At 42.2% G+C, this 25,109-nt stretch overlaps 1 protein-coding gene across 1 annotated transcript in view; it reads right to left on the bottom strand.

Moving 5' to 3' along the window:
* CDH7 (cadherin 7) overlaps window positions 1-25,109 on the bottom strand; it is a 342,814-nt gene that overhangs the window by 49,900 nt on the left and 267,805 nt on the right. Inside the window, exons 7-8 of the mRNA XM_040432014.1 lie at window positions 16,680-16,816; window positions 12,821-12,942 (exon numbers count right to left, since the gene is read on the bottom strand). Of these exons, the coding sequence (XP_040287948.1) occupies window positions 12,821-12,942; window positions 16,680-16,816 (259 nt within the window). The remainder of the gene's footprint in view (window positions 1-12,820; window positions 12,943-16,679; window positions 16,817-25,109) is intronic.

Genomic DNA, 25,109 nt, shown 5'->3' with positions numbered 1-25,109 from the left:
GCCATGGGCTGTTGGTGCCAACTCTGATCTTTCAGCAGGGACTGGGTGGGAAACAATGCATAGGAACTGTAGGCACTGTCAGCCCCCCCAATCTACTATAGTCTGTACTTGTTCTGGCCTCACCTGATTCATCCTGTCCTAAATGCAGTGTAGGCCGCAAATGTACTTTCTAGCGCAAAAGATGAGCATTTGTCACCCAAAAATGTAACAGACGCATTAGTGAAAAATATTTCCTTGTCCACTAGGTAGAGCAGGGGTATATCACAGCCAAAAATTTGTGAATTTCACCCGACAATGTAACAGACAAATTAGTTAAATGTGTTTCCTTGTCCACTAGGTAGAGCAGGGGTATATCACAGCCAAAAATTGGTGAATTTCACCCGACAATTTAATAGACAAATTAGTGCAATGTATTTCCCTGTCTACTAGGTAGAACAGGGGTATATCACAGCCAAAAATTGGTGAATTTCACCCGACAATGTAACAGACAAATTAGTGAAATGTATTTCCTTGTCCTCTAGGTAGAGCAGGGGTATATCACAGCCAAAAGTTGGTGAATTTCACCCGACAATGTAACAGACAAACTAGTGCAATGTATTTCCCTGTCTACTAGGTACCCAGGACAGCAATGAGGTATATGTCTGCAGACATAGAACCAAAAAGAACGCCTCAATATACAAGCTATAAGTCTGGGCAAAGGATTAAAAACCATATAAACCTACAATGTTGCTAAAGAACAAACAATAAAAAGAATGCCCAAAATATTTAAAAAATATAGTTTATTAAATTATAATAATATCGTGATTTATAAAATATTAAAAATAACAGAATAGAGAACCAGCAGAAAGGTGGATGCCGCAATCCACTGGCCTATGCCTCTGTCACCCACCAAAAGATGGAGGACATGTCAGGTATACAGATGGTGTATATCAAGGTGATTCCGCATAAAGCAGCACAAATAATGCTGCCACTGCCGAGTGTAAGATATGCGGTCATCACCCTGATACATGACCATCAGACAGGGCTCAACTCAAGGTTCAGTCAAGGGGAGATTGAACAAAGGCTAGAATCTAGCAATAGAGGGAGAGGTTAGCCCCTCAAAATATAACAATTCACAAAACCTTATAATAAGGGGTATGGAGGAGCCCAGCAAATAACTAGTAATCGAAATCAAAGCATACCACAAGAAATGATGGGGGGTGAAAGCAGCAGGCGCAGGTCAGGATAGGAACCTCGACGCGAGTTTCACCTCAACCTCTCCCTCTATTGCTAGATTCTAGCCTTTGTTCAATCTCCCCTTGACTGAACCTTGAGTTGAGCCCTGTCTGATGGTCATGTATCAAGGTGATGACCGCATATCTTACACTCGGCAGTAGCAGCATTTTTTGTGCTGCTTTATGCGGAATCACCTTGATATACACCATCTGTATACCTGACATGTCCTCCATCTTTTGGTGGGTGACAGCAGCATAGGCCAGTGGATTGCGGCATCCGCCTTTCTGCTGGTTCTCTATTCTGTTATTTCTAATATTTTATAAATCACGATATGTCTATTGTAATTAAATAAACTATATTTTTGGAATATTTTGGGCATTCTTTTTGTTGTTTGTTCTTTAACAACATTGTAGGTTTATATGTCTGCAGACAGCTCACCACAAGTAATTATTTTATGAGCTACAGTATGTGCTGCTGACATCATAAAGTAGGAAGTGGTCATAATTAGAGATGAGCGAAGTATTCAAAAACATAATTTGTCTGCTTAGCCAAATTTTACAAAATAAATTTGCTTTGTGACAAATTACTAAGTCACGAAGTGTATTTCTTTGTAAGTAGTGGGTGCAATGACAGGAAGCTGCAATTGCACTGCTCGGTATCACTTATCTTGCCCTGTATACTGGGTGTAATTCTCAGTATCAGCTCTTATTCTCTATATATGGACACTGCACAGTACCACTTCTCCTGTCCTGTATAATAGGTGTAATTCTCAGTAACTGCTCTTATTCTTTATATATGGACACTGCATAGTACCACTTCTCCTGTCCTTCATACTGGGTGTAATTCTCAGTATCTGCTCTTATTCTTTATATATGGACACTGCACAGTACCACTTCTCCTGTCCTGTATACTGGGTGTAATTCTCAGTATCTGCTCTTATTCTCTATATATGGACACTGCACAGTACCCCTTCTCCTGTCCTTCATACTGGGTGTATTTCTCAGTATCTGCTCTTATTCTGTATATATGGACACTGCACAGTACCACTTCTCCTATCCTGTATGCTGGGTGTAATTCTCAGTATCTGCTCTTATTCTGTATATAGGGAAACTGCACAGTACCACTTATCCTGTCCTGTATAATAGGTGTACTGTAATTTTCAGTAACTGCTCTTATTCTGTATATATGGACACTGCACAGTCCAACTTCTCCTGTCCTGTATACTGGGTGTAATTCTCAGTATCTGCTCCTATTCTGTATATATGGACACTGCACAGTATCACTTCTCTTGTCCTGTATACTGGGTGTAATTCTCAGTAACTGCTCTTATTCTGTATATATGGACACTGCACAGTACCCCTTCTCTTGTCCTGTATACTGGGTGTAATTCTTGTATCTGCTCCTATTCTGTATATATGGACACTGCACAGTACCACTTCTCCTGTCCTGTATAATAGGTGTTAATTCTCAGTAACTGCTCTTATTCTTTATATATGGACACTGCATAGTGCCACTTCTCCTGTCCTTCATACTGGGTGTAATTCTCAGTATCTGCTCTTATTCTGTATATAGGGAAACTGCTCAGTACCACTTATCCTGTCCTGTATAATAGGTGTACTGTAATTCTCAGTAACTGCTCTTATTCTGTATATATGGACACTGCACAGTACCACTTCTCTTGTTCTGTGTACTGGGTGTAATTCTCAGTAACTGCTATTATTCTGTATACTGTATATGAATACTGCACAGTTCCACTTCTCGTGTCCTGTATACTGAGTGTAATTCTCAGTATCTGCTCTTATTCTGTATATATATATATATATATATATATATATATATATATATATATATATATATATGAAATCGGACAGCACTCAAAGACTTGAAAAAACATGATGTCTTTATTCACCCATGTGGAACAATTGCAACGTTTCAGCTCACAACTGAGCCTTTCTCAAGCAAAGGTATACAAGCTTGTGCCTTCATTAAATAACACTCAAATAATCTAGTGACCAATGAACATACAAATACAAAGTCATGTGACAAATTAGCATATCCAAATCATGTGATTAATTAACATATCCGTATCATGTGATCAATTGCACATACAAATACCCATTCACATTTTGCATAAAATTAAACCTGTTAAAATATCCAACCACTTTACATCTGATAATATGTTTCCAAAGTGATAGTAATATATCCATCAGTGGTGATGGACCATGTGATTGGACCATGTGATCTGAAGTCACCACAGGTCCTTTAGCCGGCAGCTCATGATTAAAGATGTAAGAAGAGACCGGCAGCTACGCGATCAAGAGGAGAAGGTGAGTTAATTATTTTTTTTATTTTTTAACCCTCAATTGACCACCTACTAAGCATTCTGTATTAAAGAATGCTATTATTTTCCCTTATAACCATGTTAAAAGGGAAAATAATAACATCTACACAACACCGAACCCAAACCTGAACTTCAGTGAAGAAGTTCGGGTCTGGGTACCACAGTCTGTTTTTTATCACGCGCGTGCAAAACGCATTGCACCCGCGCGATAAAAACTGAACAACGGAACGCAATCGCAGTCAAAACTGACTGCAATTGGGTACCTACTCGCGCGGGTTTGCCGCAACGCATCCAGACCTTATCCGTTCGTGTGAACTCAGCCTTAGAGTTGTCAGTAAGATACACCTCTAGCTCATATAATGACACTATTGATTGTTGGTAAGATGTTCATGTTCCTAAGCTCTGATAAGTAACTAAATTAGTTTTCTCCTTCGGTGCTAAAGATTTGTCTAAAATCCGTCATATTTGATGTTAATCCTATGTGTAATGCTATCAAACAGAAAGTGTGAAGACTTGTATTAAACACTTGCCTACACGCCGATGTATACCTAAAGAAGACTCTAATTTAAAAAAAATAATGGACAAGGAGTTTTGAATGATAAATGAGCACATAACAGCATACAGTTGTACAGCAACCTTCCTTTTATCACATATCAATGAAATGAGAGCAGAGAGCTCAAGACCTTTAGAACTGCACAGAGATTTCTGTTTCTGACACAAGTCTAAGATTGAATTGTGTGGCATTTTACTTACTTATTCCAGATTTCCAGTAACAGAAAGCTGTGAACCATTCAGTAAAGATTTGTTTAAAATCTGTTTAACCCCATAAGGACCCATGACGTACATGTACATCATATCTGGCCGCAACTTAACGACCAGTGACGTACATGTACTGCATGGTTGATCGGGCGGGAGCAGGAGCTGCGCCCGCCATATCAGTGGCAGGGATCCGGTGAAAACACAGATGCCGGCGCATTAACCCTCACACTGCCGCGGTCAGTGCTGACAAAGGCACGTGCGATATATGGGGAGGGAAGGAGCTGCCATTGGGTCCCCGTGCTGCTTTGACGGGGACCCAATGGCAGGGAAGGCAGCCCAATGCCTTCCTTAAGCATTGCGGCTGCCTTCCGTCACAGCCTGTGAGATCCAGCCCCCTTGATCTCACAGGCAGGAAATCTGTAAGTGTATTACAGTCTGTAATACACTTACAGCCAATGCATTACAATACAGAAGTATTGCAATGCAATGTAAAGGGGATCAGACCCCCAAATGTAAAAGTCGCAGAGTGGGACAAAAAATAAAGTGAAAAAAGAAGTTAAAAAAATAAAGTTTTACAATTTTTTTTTAGTTTCAATAAAAAAAAAAAAGCTTCATTTTCACAAAATAAAGTAATATATATATTTTTAATTAGGCAAAAAAAGTAATGTAGACATATTAGGTATCGCTGCATCTGTATTGACTGGCTCTATAAAAATATAACATGACCTAACCTCTTAGGTGAACGACATCAAAAAAATAAAATAAAAAATGTGCTACAAAAAAAAATTGTTGTCACCTTACATCACTAAAAGTGCAACACCAAGCGATCAAAAAGGTGTATGCATCCCAAAATAGAACCAATCTAACCTTCACCTCATCCTGCAAAAAATGAGCCCCTACCTAAAACAATTACCCAAAAAATAAAAATAAACTATGGCTCTCAAACTATGGAGACACTAAAACATGTTTTTTTTTGTTTCAAAAATGCCTTTATTGGGTTAAATGTAAAAATAAAATAAAAAAGTAGACATATTAGGTATTGCCGCATCTGTAACAACCTGCTCTATAAAAGTACCACATGACCTAACCCCTCAGATGAACACCGTAAAAAAGATCAAATAAAAACTGTGTCACAAAAGCCATTTTTTGTCACCTTACATCACAAAATGTGTAATAGCAAGCGATCAAAAAGTCATATGCACCCCAAAATAGTGCCAAACAAACAGTCATCTCATCCCGCAAAAATGAAACCCTATCTAAGACAATCGCCCAAAAAATTAAAAATAAATATGGCTCTCAGACTATGGAGACACTAAGGCTACTTTCACACTTGCGGCAGGACGGATCCGACATGCTGTTCACCATGTCGGATCCGTCCTTGTGCTATTTCACTGTGCCGCCGCTCCGTCCCCATTGACTATAATAGGAACGGGGGCGGAGTTCCGGTGCAGCACGGCGAAAGCCGACGGACTAAAAAGTCCTGCATGTCCGACTTTTTAGTCCGGCGGCTTTTGCCGTGCACCGCCGTGCTGCGCCGGAGCTCCTCCCCCGTCCCCATTATAGTCAATGGGGATGGAGCCACTTGTCCCTATTTCCCCATTATAGTTAATGGGAAATAGCGGAAGGACGGATCCGACATGGTAAACAGCATGTCGGATCCGTCCTGCCGCAAGTGTGAAAGTACCCTAAAACATGTTTTTTGTTTTGTTTCAAAAAATATTATTGTGTAAAACTTAAATAAATAAAAGAAAGTATACATATTAGGTATTGCCGGATCCATAATGACCGGCTCTATAAAAATATCAAAAGACCTAACCCCCAACACTGTAAAAAAAAAAAAAATATCATAAAAGCCATTTTTTTAGCACCTTACATCACAAAAAGTGGAATACTAAGCTTTTAAAAAGTCACACTCAACCCAAAATTGTACCATTTAAACCGTCATCTCATCCCGCAAAAAAATTAGACCCTATCTAAGAATCGCATAAAAATAAAAATAAACTATGGCTCTCAGAATATGGAGAGACTAAAACATGATATTTTTGTTTCAAAAATGCTGTTATTGTGTAAAACTTAAATAAATGTAAAAGTCTATATATTTGGTATTGCCACATCAGTAAGAACCTGATGTATAAAAATATCACATGACCTAACCACTCAGGTGAACACCGTATATCACATGACCTAACCACTCAGATGAACACCGTAAAAAAACAAATAAAATGAACTGTGTCATAAAAGTCTTTTTTGTCACCTTACATCACAAAAAGTGTAATACTAAGCTTTTAAAAAGTCATACTCAACCCAAAATTGTACCATTTAAACCGTCATCTCACCCCGCAAAAAAATTAGACCCTATCTAAGAATCGCATAAAAATAAAAATAAACTATGGCTCTCAGAATATGGAGAGACTAAAACATGATATTTTTGTTTCAAAAATGCTGTTATTGTGTAAAACTTAAATAAATGTAAAAGTCTATATATTTGGTATTGCCACATCAGTAAGAACCTGATGTATAAAAATATCACATGACCTAACCACTCAGGTGAACACCGTATATCACATGACCTAACCACTCAGATGAATAACGTAAAAAAACAAATAAAATTAACTGTGTCATAAAAAAACTATGGCTTTCAGAATATGGAGACACAAAAAAATTTTTTTTTTCAAAAATGCTTTATTATGTAAAACTGAAACAAACAACTAAAAAAAGTAGTCATATTTGGTATTGTCGCATCCGTAACAACCTGCTCTATGAAAATACCACATGATCTAACCTGTCAGATGAACATTGTAAATAACAAAAAATAAAAACGGTGCCAAAACAGCTATTTTTTGTTACCTTGCCTCACAAAAAGCAACCAAAAATCATATGTACTCTAGTACCAACAAAACTGCCACATTATCCCGTAGTTTCCAAGTTGTTTTTTGGGGGGTTTCTATTCTAGGGGTGCATCAGGGGGTCTTGGCAACTCAAAATTATCCCAGTGAAATCTGCCTTCCAAAAACCATATGGGGTTCCTTTCCTTCTTCGCCCTGCCGTGTGCCAATACAGCAGTTTACGACCACATATGAGGTGTTTCTGTAAACTACAGAAAAAGGGCAATAAATATTGAGTTTTGTTTGGATGTTAACTCTTGCTTTGTAACTGGAAAAAAATTGATTAAAATAGAAAATCTGCCAAAAAAGTGAAATTCTGAAATTTCATCTACATTTTCCTTTAATCCTTGTTGAACACCTAAAGGGTTAACAAAGTTTGTAATATCAGTTTTGAATACCTTGAGGGTGTAGTTTCTAAAATGGGGACATTTATTGGTGGTTTCTTTTATGTAAGCCTCACAAAGTGACTTCAGACCTGAACGGTCCTTAAAAAGTGGGTTTTGGAAATTTTCAAAAAAATTTCAAGATTTGCTTCTAATTCTCTAAGCATTCTAACTAAAGATGAGCAAATTTCATATTTTGAAATTCATTCACACTTTGTTTGGTCGTAAAAGGTGAATTGTCTTATGGATTCCATTACCACGGACCATAATGCAATTCTATGACAGAATGCATAACGTAATGCCTTTAGAGGGATTCCGTTATTCATTCCATCATAATAGAAGTCTATGGGCTGCAAAATGGATCCATCCCGTTTCCGTTATGCAGGGGAGTTTTTGTTTGGATGCGGACCCATTCACTTCAATGGGGCCGCAAAAGATGCGGACAGCACTCCGTGTGCTGTTCGCATCCGTTGCTCAGTTCCGTGGTCGCGCAAAAAAAATATAACCTGTCCTATTTTTGTCCATTTTGTGGACAAGAATAGGCAGTTATCTCGGACCGCAAAACACACAAAGGTCGTGTGCATGAGGCCATACTAGAAGTACACAAATAGTTACACAACATTGACAGTGATATACCAGAGGGGGATCATTGACAAAAATTCCCACAAAAAATATGTATTTTAATCAGGGGCCATTTTTATGCGCCTTAAAGCGAAACTCTAAAAAATGTGCCCTGCTGAAGCCTAGAAACACTTTATTTCCTATCGGTTTGATGTATACAAATGTGCAGCACTTCACATTTTTGTATCCTGCAGTGTCCATTAAAAAATGCATACGTTAATGTCATTTTTTTTTTCAACCATGGAACTGTATGGTGAATGGACACCACTGTACGGCATCAGTCTGAGACATCTGTTAATGCATATATTTTTTGCATGCATTAAATGGATGGCAAAAATAGAATGTGAACCCAGCCCTAGTGTAAGAATAAGCACCAGTACACAGCGGAGCAGCGTGGCGTAGAGGGGAGGCCATCATGTACTGACAGAGCGCTACCTGGTCCTGGTAGTCAGGGATGAGGACTGTGTTTCCCAAGGATAATTTTCTACTAGGAAATAGAGGGCACAGTATAATACACTAGAATCTATATAATATAAAGACATGAGCCCTACCCCCGAATAATACAATTAGGTGGTCATTTATTATATAGAAATACGTCTATGTTAGGCGTATATCTGACACAGATTGTGGCACAAAGGTCCTTAGCATCACAATCTGCATATTTTTCCAGCTCATGCCAGGTCTAAAAAAGGATGGCGTGGGCAGGAAAAGGGATACAGTTATGGCTATCCAGTTATTGGATACCACCGCCATACATTAACCGGATAACACCTCTGTACAGTGACCAGATAACACTGCCATACTGTGACCGGATAAAAGGGTATAAGAGGGCACAGTACAGGGAATAACTAGGGGCACTGCACAGGGTGTGGTAAGAGGGCACAATGCAGGTTATAAGGGGGCACAGTACAGGGTGAGGGGCACAGTACGGGGTGGGGGGCACAGTCACATGACCCTGTGGCATTAGAAGGTCCTTATGGTGAATGTGGTTCATAAGCCACCATAATGAGAGGCAGAGGAGTGAGACAGGGGTGTGATTATGTGGTTAGAGATAAAAAAAAAAAAATACTGTCGGCCAGTACAGGACCCAAAAATTAGGCAATAGGCATTCACCTGACAGCAAAGAACTTTGGATTCTGTGGTTGGAGGTACATTAGGTGGTCACAGGATAAAAATGTAACTGTCGGCCAGTAAAGTCCCCAAAAATTAGGCAATAGGCATTAACCTGACAGCAAAGAACTTTGGATTCTGTGGCTGGAGGTACATTAAACAGTCACAGGATAAATATGTAACTGTCGGCCGGTACAGGCCCCAAAAATTATCCAATAGGCATTCGGCATTCACATGAAAGCACAGAACTTTGGATTCTGTGGCTGAAGGTGCGTTAGGCGGTCAATTGATAAATATCTAACTGTCGGCCAGTACAGGCCCCAAAAATTAGGCATTCACCATACATAAAAGGCCTTTTATGCAGCTGTATATACATAATGCAAGGACCATTCTTTGTTCTGTGTGGTGGCAGATATGTGTGGGCTGGCATGAGGAATTCATTTACACGTGGTCATCACAGGTGTAGAATTCCTCAGAGATCCATGCCTCATTCATTTTTTCATTTTTAATAATGTGAGGTAGTCCTCACTGTCGTGAGCTAGGCTAGTGGGCTTATCGGTCATGTTCCCCCCTGCTGCGCTGAACGTCCTTTCGGACAGGACACTCAACGAGGAGCAAGCCAAGAGTTTCATGGCAAATTGTGCCAGCTCTGACCACAGGTCAAGCCTGCACATCCAGTAGTCAAGGGGTTCCTTGCTTCTCAAAGAGTACACATCGGCCGTTAACACGATGTAGACGGATAACTGTCAGGCTAGGCGTTCCCTGAGGCTGGATCCGAAGGACGGCTGTCGATGGGTTGACTGCAAGAATGATCTCATATCCGAAGGGACCAACACATCTTCAAACCGCCCTCTTTTTGCAGGCGCGGTAGGATTGGTACCCGCAACTGTTTCGCTGTGGGTGGAAATTCTTCTGCCAGTGCCCGCAACTGCAGAATGCTGCATCTCTGGCAGCAAGGCCTGGAAATGCTGCATTCTGACAGCCCTCTGTGATGCTGGTAACATGTCCGTCATTTTGTGTTTGTACTGGGGGTCTAAGTACATTGCCATTCAGTACAGGTCCTTGACCTTTATGCTTTTTATACGGGGGTCCCTCTTCAAACACTGGAGCATGAAGGCCCCCATTTGCACTAAATTGGAAGCGGTGGAGCGCCCTGGCTCCTGCTTATCGCCCAGGAGAATGTCGTCATCAATCTCCTCCCCCCACCCACGGACAACACCAGGGATCCCAGAAAAGATTAAAGCCTGCTCTTTTTGCTCCTCCTTCCCCCAGTCACCATCCTCCTCTGACTCCTCTTCAGACTCCTGCTGACTTGTCTCAGATGGAGTAGCCCCCCCAGGAATTCATTTAGCATTGCGACTTCCTCATCTTCCTGCTCCTGCTCCTCGATGGCTTGATCAATGACACGACGCAATGCATGCTCCAAAAAGAAGACGTAAGGTACGATGTCACTGAAAGCGCCCTGTCTGCGACTGACCAGTTTGGAGTTCGTACAGATAGTCGTTAACTGCACGTTTCTGCTGGATAAGCCTATCAAGCATATACAAGGTAGTGCTCCAGGGTGTCAGGCAGTCACAAATCAGACGTCTGACGGGCAAGTGGTTTCACCGCTGAACCTCAGCAAGGCAAGCCATGGCCGTGTAAGATCTTCTAAAATGGCCAGAGATTTTCCTGGCCTGCCGCAAGACTCCTGGATTTTGTAAAAGAAAGTATATAGCCCCCCTTAATCCATATTTGGTGGAAACAGGTATATGGCACCCCTCAATCAGTATTTTGTGGAAGCAGGTATATGGCACCCCATAATCAGTATTTAGCGGAAACAGGTATATAGCACCCCTCAATCAGTATTTGGTAGAAACAGGTATATAGCACCCCTCAATCAGTATTTGGTAGAAACAGGTATATAGCACCCCTCAATCAGTATTTGGCGGAAACAGGTATATGGTACCCCTCAATGAGTATTTTGTAGAAGCAGGTGTATTGTAGCGTTAAATTAGTATTTGGTGGAAGAAGTTATTTAGGAATAGCACCCCTCAATCATTATTTAGTGGACGAAGGTATGTGGCACCCCTCAATCAGTATTTGGCGGCAACTGGTATATAGCACGCCTCATTCACTATTTGGCGGAAACAGGTATATGGCACCCCTCAATCAGTATTTTGTGAAAGCAGGTATATGGCACCCCTCAATCAGTATTTGGCGGAAACAGGTATATAGCACCCCTCAATCAGTATTTGGCGGAAACGGGTATATAGCTCCCCTCAATCAGTATTTTGTGGAAGCAGGTATATTGCAGCCCTCAATCAGTATTTGGTGGAAGAAGGTATAGAGCAATAGCACCCCTCAATCAGTATTTTGTGGAATAATGTATATGGCACTCCTCAATCAGTATTTGGCAGAAACAGGTATATAGCACCCCTCAACCAGCATTTGGCGGAAACAGGTATATAGCACCCCTCAATCAGTATTTGGCGGAAACAGGTATATGGCACCCCTTCAATCAATATTTTGTGGAAGAAGGTATATGGCACCCCTCAATCAGTATATGGCGGAAACAGGTATATAGCACCCCTCAATCAGTATTTGGCAGATATGGGTATATAGCACACCTCAATCAGTATTTGGCGGAAACTGGTATAGAGCACCCCTCAATCAGTATTTGGCAGAAACAGGTATATAGAACCCCTCAATCTATGCTAGAAAGCATATTATAAGTATATCACACCTATTGATAGCACACCTATACCAGTCCTTAAAAGGACTTTTTTGGCCCTATTAGCTAGCGTTTGGTGACCCTAACTGTCCCTGCTCCAAAATGCGACCTCTCCCTACACTGGCAAAACACATTATGTAAAATGGCTGCCAGATTGGGTTCTGTTATAGGGTTGGGGGTGTGACCATGTGCTGAAATGTCTCAATTGGCCATCCTGTCCCACCTGATGGATGTGTCATGGGTCAAAGTTCCGCGCTATTCGGTGCGAATATCGCCATATGTTCACATGTTCTGCAAATCGCGAATGAGCAAAGTTTGACGCAAAATGACCACCGGGCGAACCGCAAGGCCATCGCTAGTCATGATATCCCCTGCGTTGCCAGAGGATGTGCCTAATTTATGGCTAGGTGTTTCTTTTGACAGTCTGTACACCTAGACTGAAATCTATAGCAACTCCAAGTTACAGTTTTATTTTGCGCCACAAAACTGTTGTAGATGAAATGTAGGGTAGTCAAGGGAACCATTAGCACCTAAGAGAGACATCAGTAGCAGCATCAACTGCCATGCTAGGAGTGCCAGGAGTCAGGCCTCCACTGAACTGATATGGATGACCTATCTTGAGAATGTCACAAATATTGGAAAACAGGACAACCCCTTTAAAGAAATCTAACAGCAGGTTTCTATACTACGTTAGTTCCTATTACTACAGTGTATAGTATTTGGTTTGTATCAAGTCAGTATATAAGGGTGTATATGCATGTGTCAAAGTCAGTGTATATGTCAATGAACTTACCTGTCCTGGAAGAGCATTCTCACAAACATTTGTCTCATATTCCATAGCAAATTCAGGTGCGTTATCATTGATATCCAGAATGCTTATGGCCACATAGCCTTTCCCGATTTGTGCAGGATTTTCTGTGCGAAATTACAAACACAGTTTATGATAACGTAATTAAATTATTATCCTATGACTAATATAAAAAATGAAAAAGAGAGATCAAATAGTAAATGACAATCTCTTTCTAACAAAGTTAGAACCAGTCCTGTACCTCACATGGATCCACAGATCTCCTCATTCATTGCTCAGCTAGATTAATATCAAGCTGACAGCTCAGGGGAGTGTCTTTTCTGCTGCAGCTAAGGGGGCGTGTCTCAACTCTCCCTATCACAGCTCAGGAGGCAGTTGAAGGATGAAACTGAGCATGTGCAGCCATCTCAGTGAGCAGGCCAAAGAAATAAGAAAAAAACAAACAGGTTGCGCTATACAGATACATTTTATTGAATAACTCAGTGGCTATGCCAAATTTTTTATTAAATGCAATTACAAAAGTATTCAGATCTAGGTGCTGGTTTGAAAACTGTAGAATATTTTTTGTGGGAACAACTACTTTAATATAACATTTATTAGTCTATTGAATAGTTTTACTCAATGGAAATATCATCATATTTCTTTCAAATAAGTTGAATTTAAAAATGCTGTGAATTTTTTAGTTTCCATTGAGAAAAGTACAAAAAGAATATATATTGTTTTATATCTGAAAAATCACAATATGTAATATAAATTAGGGCAGACTATATGCATGATCACAGCCTTGGATAGGGCATACACCTTACATTACAGCAATGATTGACGGTTGTTTCTGGATGACAGTGTCTTTAACAATCTGCACAGCCCTATGCATTTATCTCTACAGTTATAATATTTCTTATGTAGCCATTGTAATTACACTTGTGACCTGAAACTCTGAGAGCTGTTACACAATATGATCTGCAGAAAATAAAAAAAATCAGCCAGTACTTTATGTGTGCTTCCTCCAATTTCTTTGATTCCTAATGGTCTTTGCAGCAATAACCTCTGATTTTAAAACAGCACATTTCCATGTTTGAAGAAGTGTATACCATATTTTTCGCAGTAAAAGATGCACCAGACCATAAGAGGCACCCACAATTAGAAGCATAAAAATAGAAAATATATATTTTTTTCTGTACATATCCGATGGGTGATACCCAGTTGATATTAGAGACACAGTACCAATGCCCCATAACATTGCCAGTGTCCCCTGAGTATGCCAGCCACATTGCCCCATCATATTGACAGCCACAGTGCCCCCTGACTTTGTCAGCCACAGTACCTCATATTAGCAGCCCTAATTTTCCCTGACTATACAAGTCTCAGTACCACCTGACAATGCCATTCACAGTGATTCTTCACATTGCCAACCGCAGTGTCCCATCACATTGCCAGTCACAGTGCAACCATCACATTACCAGCCACAGTGTCTTGACTATGCTAGCCACAGTGCCTGATTAGCGCCTTATGCCACATTAGCATTCATAATATCCTCTGACTATATCAGTCTCAATGCCCACTGGCTATGCCAGCAACAGTGCCTTATCACATTGCCAATCACAGTGCCCTCAGGCTATGCCAGCCACACAGTTTTATCGCATTTAGCATCCATAATGCCCCCTGACTATGACAGCCACAATACCTCATCACATTGCCAGCCACAGTGCCTCATATTAGCAGCCCTAATGCTCCCTGACTATGCCAGTCTCAGTACTACCTGACAATACCATGCACAGTGCTTCTTCACATTGCCAGCCACAGTGTCCCATCATATTGCCAGTCACAGTGTAACTATCACATTACCAGCCACAGTGCCCCTTGACTATGCTAGCCACAGTGCCTGATTAGTGTCTTATGCCACATTAGCATCCATAATGTCCTCTGACTATATCAGTCTCAGTGCCCATTGGCTATGCCAGCAACAGTGCCTTATCACATTTTCAATCATAGTGCCCCCTGGCTATCCCAGCCACAGAGTCTTATCACATTTAGCATCCATAATGCCCCCTGACTATGACAGCCACAATAACTCATCACATTGCCAGCCACAGTGCCCCATTACATTGCCAGCCACAGTACCTCATTACATTATCAACCATAATGTCACAGCGTCTCATCACATTGCCAGCCACAATACCACCTGACTATGCCAGAAAGCACACTGACTTTTGCGCTAAATTCCTCTTTTGTTTCTATTATTCCTTGTTAAGCACATGCTGTTCCCACCTTGCACATACATGTGTCTCACTACATGCACTGTACCCACTGATGTACTTGTTGACAGTGACTATTCATATATCATCATCATTATATTGTTCCATCACATGATAAGCTGTCCTATATATGCATTTATGCTTAAGAATGAGTGTTACTTAATGTGTTGCTTTTCAATAGGTGTACTTGATATAAAATAGCAATACGATAACATTCCATACAATATTATAACAAGCTTAGAAAACAGAATTCATGTCATTCTTATCCCTTCCGCCTTTTACTGTGACGGGGAGCATTGCTTTGGTAAGGTGGTGTAAGATATATTGCCTTGTCTCAGACTGCAGAGAAGCAGGATCACTTACACATAAAAAAAATAATAATAATACAAGCTACAAAAATAGCAAAAAATCCAAATCAGTTGCTCATACATTTCCAGTTTACAAGCACTGTAAGGGGGAGATGGAGGGGGACTATGTAATGATTAGAATAAGATACAGGAAGACTAATGTAAGTGTTGCATTTGTGCTTGCTTATTTTTTTTACTTTATTTTTATACTATACTTTAAAGTATAAAAAAATGGCAAACCAAATCCCTTGAAAACCATAGTCCCCGCAAGTGGACTAATTCCTTCCTAACCTTTAAATTAAAAGGCAATTGGATAAACCAGTAAATCAATATTCTGAATGGTTCAAACCAGTAACCTTGTTCACTCCGTTTCTAAAGAAAAATGCCCAGTCATTTTTTAAATGTATCAATACAATCCACCTTTACCAGTTCCAGTGGGAACATGTTTCAAATGTTTATAGATCTAACAGTAAAGTAACACCTTCACATTCTCAAATACTTACGAATTCTTAATCGGTTTTTTTTGTCTTTTTTCTTAGATGCAAGGGGCAATTCTTTATTTTATTATATGATATAATATATTTACTATCGTGTTACAATACAGTATAAAGGAAAAACAAATTAAAAGATTTTTCTGTCAGCAAAAAGCAATGAAAAGTTAAAATAAATGTGCTATTATCTCAGGCTGTACTATTTGAGTTCAGATGAATCTATAGCACTTAAAAGTATCAGTAAAGGAATAAACAAGCAAAATTACACTTGTATATTACACTGGAATATTATTCCAGTTTGATCTTATGGACAGTTATACGTTGAAGAAAGCTATTTTGTTTAGAAGAAGCTATCAGGCACCTTAAGTAGGAGGCAGGTTATGTGCAAAAAAAATAAAAAATAAAACATTACAGTTTGTTTCAACAACTTGGCTCAGACCTGTCATAAGGAAAATAAGATTTACACATCTGTTTTTGAACTCGGACCTTAGAAACTGAAATGAAGTGATTCTCATGGAGGCTTTGCAGAAGAAATGACACGCACTAGTTGTCATTTCTTATTACTGCACAATTCATAGTATTATTTGAGCCAGGTAATACCCTTTGTACTATAAGTTCAGCTAATATGCTGTGCTACGCGGGCTCTACCACTTTCATCTAATAATACAGTTGCAGTAATAAACCAATAATAAACCTTTACAGGAAATTTCTAGCATATTTGAATAAATCAATAAATAACATTTTAACTTACGACTCTCGATTGCCAGAACTGTTATGTTGTGGACAGCGTTAGTCTCTCTGTCCAAAGGTTTAGCTATAGTGATGAGTCCGCTGTTGGCATCAATGTTAAAATATCTCTCCAGGTCTGTGTTACGATCAATTGAGTATCTATTTTGAGGCAAAACAACAAAAAATAAAATTTTCAATATTGAATTCAATACATCACATTGTTAATGAATCAAGCAACTGATATGATTTAAAGTAAAAAATATTGTTTGGAGTGACTGTCTACAATATATTATAAAATGGCTGAAAAACTGTTAAAAGTAACTGTTACTTGACTTTTTAATGGTTTTCAATAGCTTTTATGGTGTGACATCACACTGCAGCAAGTTATCAGGTTCAAGTTAGAAACTGATTCATCTGTAGGTCCATCTGGGAGTGATTTAGAAGTACTACAAGGATGGCAATAGAATTTTGACTTCCTATGGTAACCCCGGTTTCCGCAGTCTAAAAATACAATTTAGCATTAATCAATCAGAATGGAAAGTGAGAAGTTCTTTATAGGATTTTCTAAGCTTATAGAGAATTCAAAAACATATCTTTGTGGTTGCTGAATGCTTACCAGGCAAAGCCACCATAGATTAGAAGCAGTTTTCTTTTTTCCATTTTTGCATCTTATCTAATTACACATTTAGCTTGATGCTGCTAGGGACTGCAGTGGTGGGATTGCCACATACACAACCATACTGTAGTTCCAATATTTATTGTCTCCTATCACAGACATTGCCTCCATTTACATCTGCCCCCTTTCCTCAGTATAGGGTATAAGGAACTGTAAGGCCTCTTTCACACTACCAGTTTTGCCGGCCGTTTTTTGCGTTCCGTATACGGTCCGTATACGGAACCATTTATTTCAATGGTTCCGGAAAAAAAACAGAATGTACTCCGTATGCATTCTGTTTCCGTATTTCCGTTTTTTCCGTTCCGTTGAAAGATAGAACATGTCCTATTATTGCCCGCAAATCACGTTCCGTGGCTCCATTCAAGTCAATGGGTCCGCGAAAAAAACAGAACACATACGGAAATGCATCCGTATGTCTTCCGTATCCATTCCGTTTTTGCGAAACCATCTATTGAAAATGTTATGCCCAGCCCAATTTTTTCTATGTAATTACTGTATACTGTATATGCCAAACGGAAAAACGGAATGGAAACGGAAACACAACGGAAACAAAAAACGGAACAACGGATCCGTGAAAAACTGACCGCAAAACACTGAAATAGCCATACGGTAGTGTGAAAGAGGCCTGAGATAGGAGGGAGAAGAAAGCAATGCATATATAAGACAATATATGTGACATTTTATACTCCAGGAGATAACCACCCGAATCATCACGTAACTTACTGGCTTACAGATATGTCTCCACTACAGACAATGCATTAGTAAATGATAGATCTTACTGTATATAAACCATTTGCACTAAGGCTGAGTTCACACGAGCGTGTCCGGATTAGGTCCGGATGCGTCCCGGTGTATTGCGGCAAACACGCGCGAGTAGGTACACAATTGCAGTCAATTTTGACTGGGATTGCGTTCCGATGTTCAGTTTGTATCGCGCGGATGCAATGTGTTTTGCACGCACGTGATAAAAAACCGACTGTGGTTCACAGAAGTTCAGGTTTGGGTTAGTTGAAGTGTATATTGTATTATTTTCCCTTATAACATGGTTATAGGGAAAATAATAGCATTCCGAATACAGAATGCATAGTACAATAGGACTGGAGGGATTAAAAAAAATATATATATTTAAACTCACCTTATTCCACTTGTTCGCGCAGCCGGCATCTCTTCTGTCTTGTTCCATCACCATGGTGATGGATCATGTGACGGACCATGTGATGAACGTAGTGACGTCATCAAAGGTCCTATTCTTCACAAAAGAAGACAGAAGAGATGCCGACTGCGCGAACAAGTGGATTAAGGTGAGTAAAAAAATAAAAATGTAACCCCTCCAGCCCTATTGTACTATGCATTCTGTATTCAGAATGCTATTATTTTCCCTTATAACCATGTTATAAGGGAAAATAATAATGATCGGGTCCCCATCCCGATCGTCACCTAGCAACCGTGCGTGAAAATCGCACCGAATCCGCACTTGCTTGCCCAACCTATGGTCCTGCGTTGCGTGATAAACGCACAATATAGAGCATGCTGCAATTTTCACGCAACGCATAAGTGATGCGTGAAAATCACAGCTCATGTGCACAGCCCCATAGAAATGAATGGGTCCGGATTCAGTGCGGGTGCAATGCGTTCACCTCCCGCATTGCACCCACGCGGAAATCTCACCCGTGTGTACTCAGCCTAAGGCCGAATGCACACGGCCGTGTTCCGCGGCCGAGAGCGGTCCGTGGTATGCCGGGCTGGATTCCTGTTCAGAGCAGGAGCGCACGGCGTCATTGGTTGCAATGACACCGTGCGCTTCATGCCGCCGCTGCTGTACAGTAATACACTCGTATAGTGTATTACTGTACAGCAGCGGCGGCATGAAGCGCACTGAGTCATAGCAACTAATGACGCCGTGCGCTCCTGCTCTGAACAGGAATCCAGCCCGGCATACCACGGACTGCTCTCGGCCCCGGAACACGGCCGTGTCCATTCGGCCGAAGTCGGAAAACCCCTTTAACCCTTTGCATACTGTCACGACCGCTATCCCAGCAGCAGTCGTGTCGCACCAGACGGAGGGGAAGGGGGACCCTTATCTACGGATGGGAAATAGAATGGTCACCCCTGACTATCCCTAAGCTGGCACCTGTCTGCCCTGATACCCTAGACGGGGTGTGAACCCGTGCGGCGAGCAGGATGCCTAAACCCTCAGTCGCCCTAACAAGACTGGACTGGGGAAAGGCCGATGGGAGCGCTAGTCACCATCACTCACGTCTAGGAAAACAACAGGGGAAGACAGCAACAAACAAACAACAGCAGAGATAGACTTATCCAGTCACGAGCAGAGAAGGCAATCCCAAACACGACAGTCCACGCCGGACAAGAGCTCCACAGCAACACCATCAAACGATCTCCTTCCAAGGTCAGAGTAGCACTGGAAGTAAGGACTATATCTGGCAATGACTGCAAGTGAAACTGAAACTAATATAGTAGCTGGGAGTGGCAGACAGGACTCACCTGAGAAGGATGCCTACAAACTCCCAGTCAGGACAAAAAGGTTCACAAGGCAAAACCCAGATGACATGCCCTGAACCACGGAGCAAACTCACAAGCTATCGCGAGTAGCAAGTCGCTGCGACCTTCTCCTCCCAGACCTGTCTGGATCAGTCACAGTCGTGACAGTACCCCCCTTTCTACGAGGGGCCCCTGGACCCTCAAGACCAGGCCTCTCAGGATGGGAGCTATGAAAAGCCCGAATGAGTCTGTCCGCTTTTATCTCTGCTGGAACCCACATTCTCTCTTCGGAACCATAACCTTTCCAGTGCACCAGGTACTGAAGAGAGCGGCGAACATATCGTGAATCAACAATCTTTTCTACCTGAAACGCAAGACTACCATCAACAACCACCGGTGGAGGCGGTAGTGGCAATGGTTCAGGAGGTTCTAGATATCTCTTAAGCAGAGATCTGTGGAAGACATTATGGATCCTTAGAGTCTGAGGTAGCTCCAGACGAAAAGCCACCGGGTTAATGATCTTAATTACCCTATAAGGACCAATAAATCTCGGACCTAATTTCCACGAGGGAACCTTCAACTTGATATTTCTGGTAGACAACCACACCAAGTCATTCACCCCAAGGTCCGGACCTTCAGAGCGCTTCCTATCAGCCGCTCGTTTGTATCTACCACCAATTCTCTTCAAACTTTCTTGCACACTCTGCCACACTGAAGAAAGTGAAGACGCAAATCGTTCCTCCTCGGGAATCCCAGACGGCCCCCCCTCACTAAACGTACAAAACTGAGGATGGAAACCATACGCACCAAAAAATAGTGACTTATCGGTGGATTCTTGACGACGATTATTAATGGCAAACTCGGCTAACGGTAAATAAGATGACCATTCCTCCTGATTTTCGGAAACAAAGCATCTCAAATATGTCTCTAGGTTTTGATTGGTACGTTCAGTCTTACCGTTGGACTGCGGATGGAAAGATGAAGAAAGCGACAGATGAACCCCTAAACGAGAACAAAAAGCTTTCCAAAATTTAGAAACAAATTGGGTACCACGATCCGAAACAATATCGGAAGGGACCCCGTGAAGCTTCACGATGTGGTCAATAAAAACCTGAGCCAGTGTGTTAGCATTAGGCAATGCGGCAAGAGCAATAAAGTGCACCATTTTACTGAATCTGTCAACAACTACAAGAATAACAGTCTTCCCCGCTGATACTGGTAGATCTGTAATGAAATCCATAGACAGGTGCGTCCAAGGCCTGTTGGGGATGGCCAGAGGTAAAAGACGCCCTGCTGGACGAGTATGATCTACCTTAGAACGAGCACAGGTAGCACATGCAGACACAAAATTCAACACCTCCTGGCGCCATTTAGGCCACCAGAACCGACGAGACACTAACTCAGAGGTTGTCCTACTACCCTGGTGTCCTGCCAGTGTGGAGTTATGGTGTTCTTTTAGTATCTCCAGTCGTAAATTTTCTGGCACAAAAAGTTTACCCGAGGGGCAGGAGGCCGGGGCGTCCCCCTGAGCTTCCAACACCCTCCCCTCCAAACCTGAGTGTAATGCAGAGACCACCACCCCCTTTTGCAAAATGGGCTCTGGTACCTCAACATCACCCCCACCAGGAAAACTTCGAGACAATGCATCCGCCTTAGTATTTTTTGCCCCCGGGCGATAGGTTATTACAAAATTAAACCTAGTAAAAAATAACGACCACCGAGCCTGTCTAGGGGTGAGACGTTTAGCAGACTCCAGATATAATAAGTTTTTGTGATCAGTAATCACCGTGACGGGATGAACCGCCCCCTCCAAAAAATGACGCCACTCCTCAAAAGCCAACTTAATAGCCAAAAGTTCCCTGTTGCCAATATCATAGTTCCTTTCTGCAGTAGACAATTTCTTCGAAAAGAAAGCACACGGACGCCATTCACCAGGGGACGGGCCCTGAGATAGTACCGCTCCCACCCCCACCTCTGATGCGTCAACCTCTACAATAAAAGGAAGCGAGACATCTGGCTGTACGAGAATAGGGGCCGAGGTGAATCTCTCCTTCAGAGATGCAAAGGCAGTTTTGGCTGCATGTGACCATTTGGAAAAATCGGAACCTTTTCGGGTCATGTCCGTCAGTGGTTTGACCACCAAGGAATAGTTCTTTATAAACTTTCTATAAAAATTGGCAAACCCCAGGAAGCGTTGCAATGCCTTCAGGTTCTCAGGCAGATCCCAGTCTATAATCGCCCGGACTTTCTCTGGATCCATGCGGAAACCTGAATCTGACAACACATACCCCAGAAATGGCAGTTCTTTTACGGCGAACACACATTTTTCTAACTTAGCAAACAATTTGTTGGCCCTTAATATCTGCAGCACTTGTCTCACATGGATCTTATGAGTATCCAGATCCGGGGAATAGACCAGGATGTCATCAAGATATATCACAACAAATCTCCCGATAAGGTGACTAAAAATATCGTTGACAAAATGTTGGAATACCGCAGGCGCATTAGTAAGACCAAATGGCATGACCAGATTTTCATAATGCCCTTCCGGAGTATTAAAAGCCGTCTTCCACTCATCCCCCTCTTTGATGCGAACCAGGTTATAGGCTCCTCTGGGATCCATTTTGGAGAACCATTTAGCGCCAGCAACCTGATTAAAGAGGTCGGGAATGAGAGGAAGAGGATAGGGATCTCGGATAGTTATCCGGTTTAATTCCCGGAAATCCAGGCAAGGACGTAGGCCCCCATCTTTCTTTTTAACAAAAAAGAACCCTGCAGCCACAGGTGAAGAAGAGGGTCTGATGTGTCCCTTAGCCAAACTCTCCGAAATATAATCTTTCATAGCCTTCCTCTCCGGGCCGGAAAGATTGTATAACCGGGTTTTAGATAGTTTTGCCCCAGGTAATAGATTAATCGGGCAATCATATGGACGATGAGGTGGTAACCCCTGACAACCCTTCTCAGAGAACACATCCATAAAATCTGACAGAAAAGCAGGTAGAGATGTTACAGAGAGTGTAGAGCACCTACTACTCAAGCAGTTGTCCTTACAATGTTCACTCCACTCCACAATCTCCCCGGCCTGCCAATCTACCACTGGATTGTGAGTCACCAGCCAGGGAAGCCCCAATACCATAGGAGCCGGAAGACCGTCCAGGACATAACAAGAGATATGCTCTTTATGGAGGTCCCCTACCTGCAGATGGATATTATGGATGATCTGAGTTAACTCTCTCTGAGTAAGAGGGGAGGAGTCGATGGCAAAAACAGGAATAGTTCTGCATACCAGTTCCGGAGTAAAACCCAGAGCCTGAGCAAACCGTGAATCCACCAAGTTGACCCCCGCCCCACTGTCCAAAAAGACGGAACAGATCTCAGTTTTATTGCCCGCCTCAACGGTAGCGGACAACAAAAACTGAGACATGCGTATGGAGGAAACGAATACGCCCAGACTGTTCTCCTCTGCACAATCTGGGGACTCTAGTTTTCCGGCGGCTCCTTTGTTTGTGGTCTCTTGGGTTCTGAGGGACAAACCTTTACAAAATGACCCCTCCCCCCACAACGAAAACAAACCTCTGACCTACGGCGGAACTTAGGAGGATTCACCCGTCTAGTGGCGCCCCCTATTTGCATTGGTTCGACTGGACCATAACAGACCGATCCCTGCCCTATAGAGGCCTCCGTAAAATTTAATAGTCTCTCCCTGAGTCGTCTGTCGATTCTTATGGACAGAGACATAGCAGCCTCAAGAGACCCAGGGACCTCGTATACCGCCAGCGCGTCTTTTAATTTTTCAGACAACTCCTGGCAGAACTGACTCCTAAGGGCCCAGTCGTTCTATAATGTATCAGTAGCCCACCTACGGAATTCGGAACAATATAGTTCAGCAGACCGGTTCTCTTGCCGAAGTCTACGTAGCTTAGACTCAGCCAGTGAGACCCTGTCCGGGTCATCATATACGAGACCCAGGGCTTCAAAAAACTCCTCCACTGATCGTAAGGCCGGAGAGTCTGATGGTAGGGAGAAATACAATGCCCACCTGTTGTTCCTCACCGCCGGAGGATCTAGGGCGTAACCTGAAGAACAATTTGCAAGCTTCTCTGAAGGCTACAAATTGGTCTCTCCCTCCTGAGAACCTATCAGGTAAAGCCACTTTTGGCTCAGGAGTACCTTGGTTTCCCGTAGCAACGGTGGAACCCAAGGATTGCTGCTGCAGCACTGTTGCTTTTAATCCTGCCACTTCAAGGGATAGCCCCTGTAATTGTTTCGCCAAAACCGAAACCGGATCCATAGTGCAGTGTTTCCCAACCAGTGTGCCTCCAGCTGTTGCAAAACTACAACTCCCAGCATGTCCGCACAGCCAAAGGCTGTCCGGGCATGCTGGGAGTTGTAGTTTTGAAACAGCTGGAGGCACACTGGTTGGAAAACACTGCCATAGTGGAACAGACAAAATACAAAGCAAAACAGCAAGCAGAAAAAAAAAAAAAAAAAAAAATCACTTTTTTTTTTTTTTTTTTTAAAAGGCCAGATATACTGTCACAACCGCTATCCCAGCAGCAGTCGTGTCGCACCAGACGGAGGGGAAGGGGGACCCTTATCTACGGATGGGAAATAGAATGGTCACCCCTGACTAACCCTAAGCTGGCACCTGTCTGCCCTGATACCCTAGACGGGGTGTGAACCCGTGCGGCGAGCAGGATGCCTAAACCCTCAGTCGCCCTAACAAGACTGGACTGGGGAAAGGCCGATGGGAGCGCTAGTCACCATCACTCACGTCTAGGAAAACAACAGGGGAAGACAGCAACAAACAAACAACAGCAGAGATAGACTTATCCAGTCACGAGCAGAGAAGGCGATCCCAAACACGACAGTCCACGCCGGACAAGAGCTCCACAGCAACACCATCAAACGATCTCCTTCCAAGGTCAGAGTAGCACTGGAAGTAAGGACTATATCTAGCAATGACTGCAAGTGAAACTGAAACTAATATAGTAGCTGGGAGTGGCAGACAGGACTCACCTGAGAAGGATGCCTACAAACTCCCAGTCAGGACAAAAAGGTTCACAAGGCAAAACCCAGATGACATACCCTGAACCTTGGAGCAAACTCACAAGCTATCGCGAGTAGCAAGTCGCTGCGACCTTCTCCTCCCAGACCTGTCTGGATCAGTCACAGTCGTGACACATACTTCCGTCATACATGTACGATAATGCCAATCATCGGCATTTAACTCCTCAGGTGTCATAGTCAAATGTGACCATGTCATCTGAGAATGCA

This window comes from Bufo bufo, chromosome 5 (assembly GCF_905171765.1).
Source record: "Bufo bufo chromosome 5, aBufBuf1.1, whole genome shotgun sequence".
Lineage (NCBI taxonomy): Eukaryota > Metazoa > Chordata > Amphibia > Anura > Bufonidae > Bufo > Bufo bufo.
Note: the sequence above shows the minus strand (reverse complement) of the source record. Positions and strands in the feature narration are given on the sequence as shown.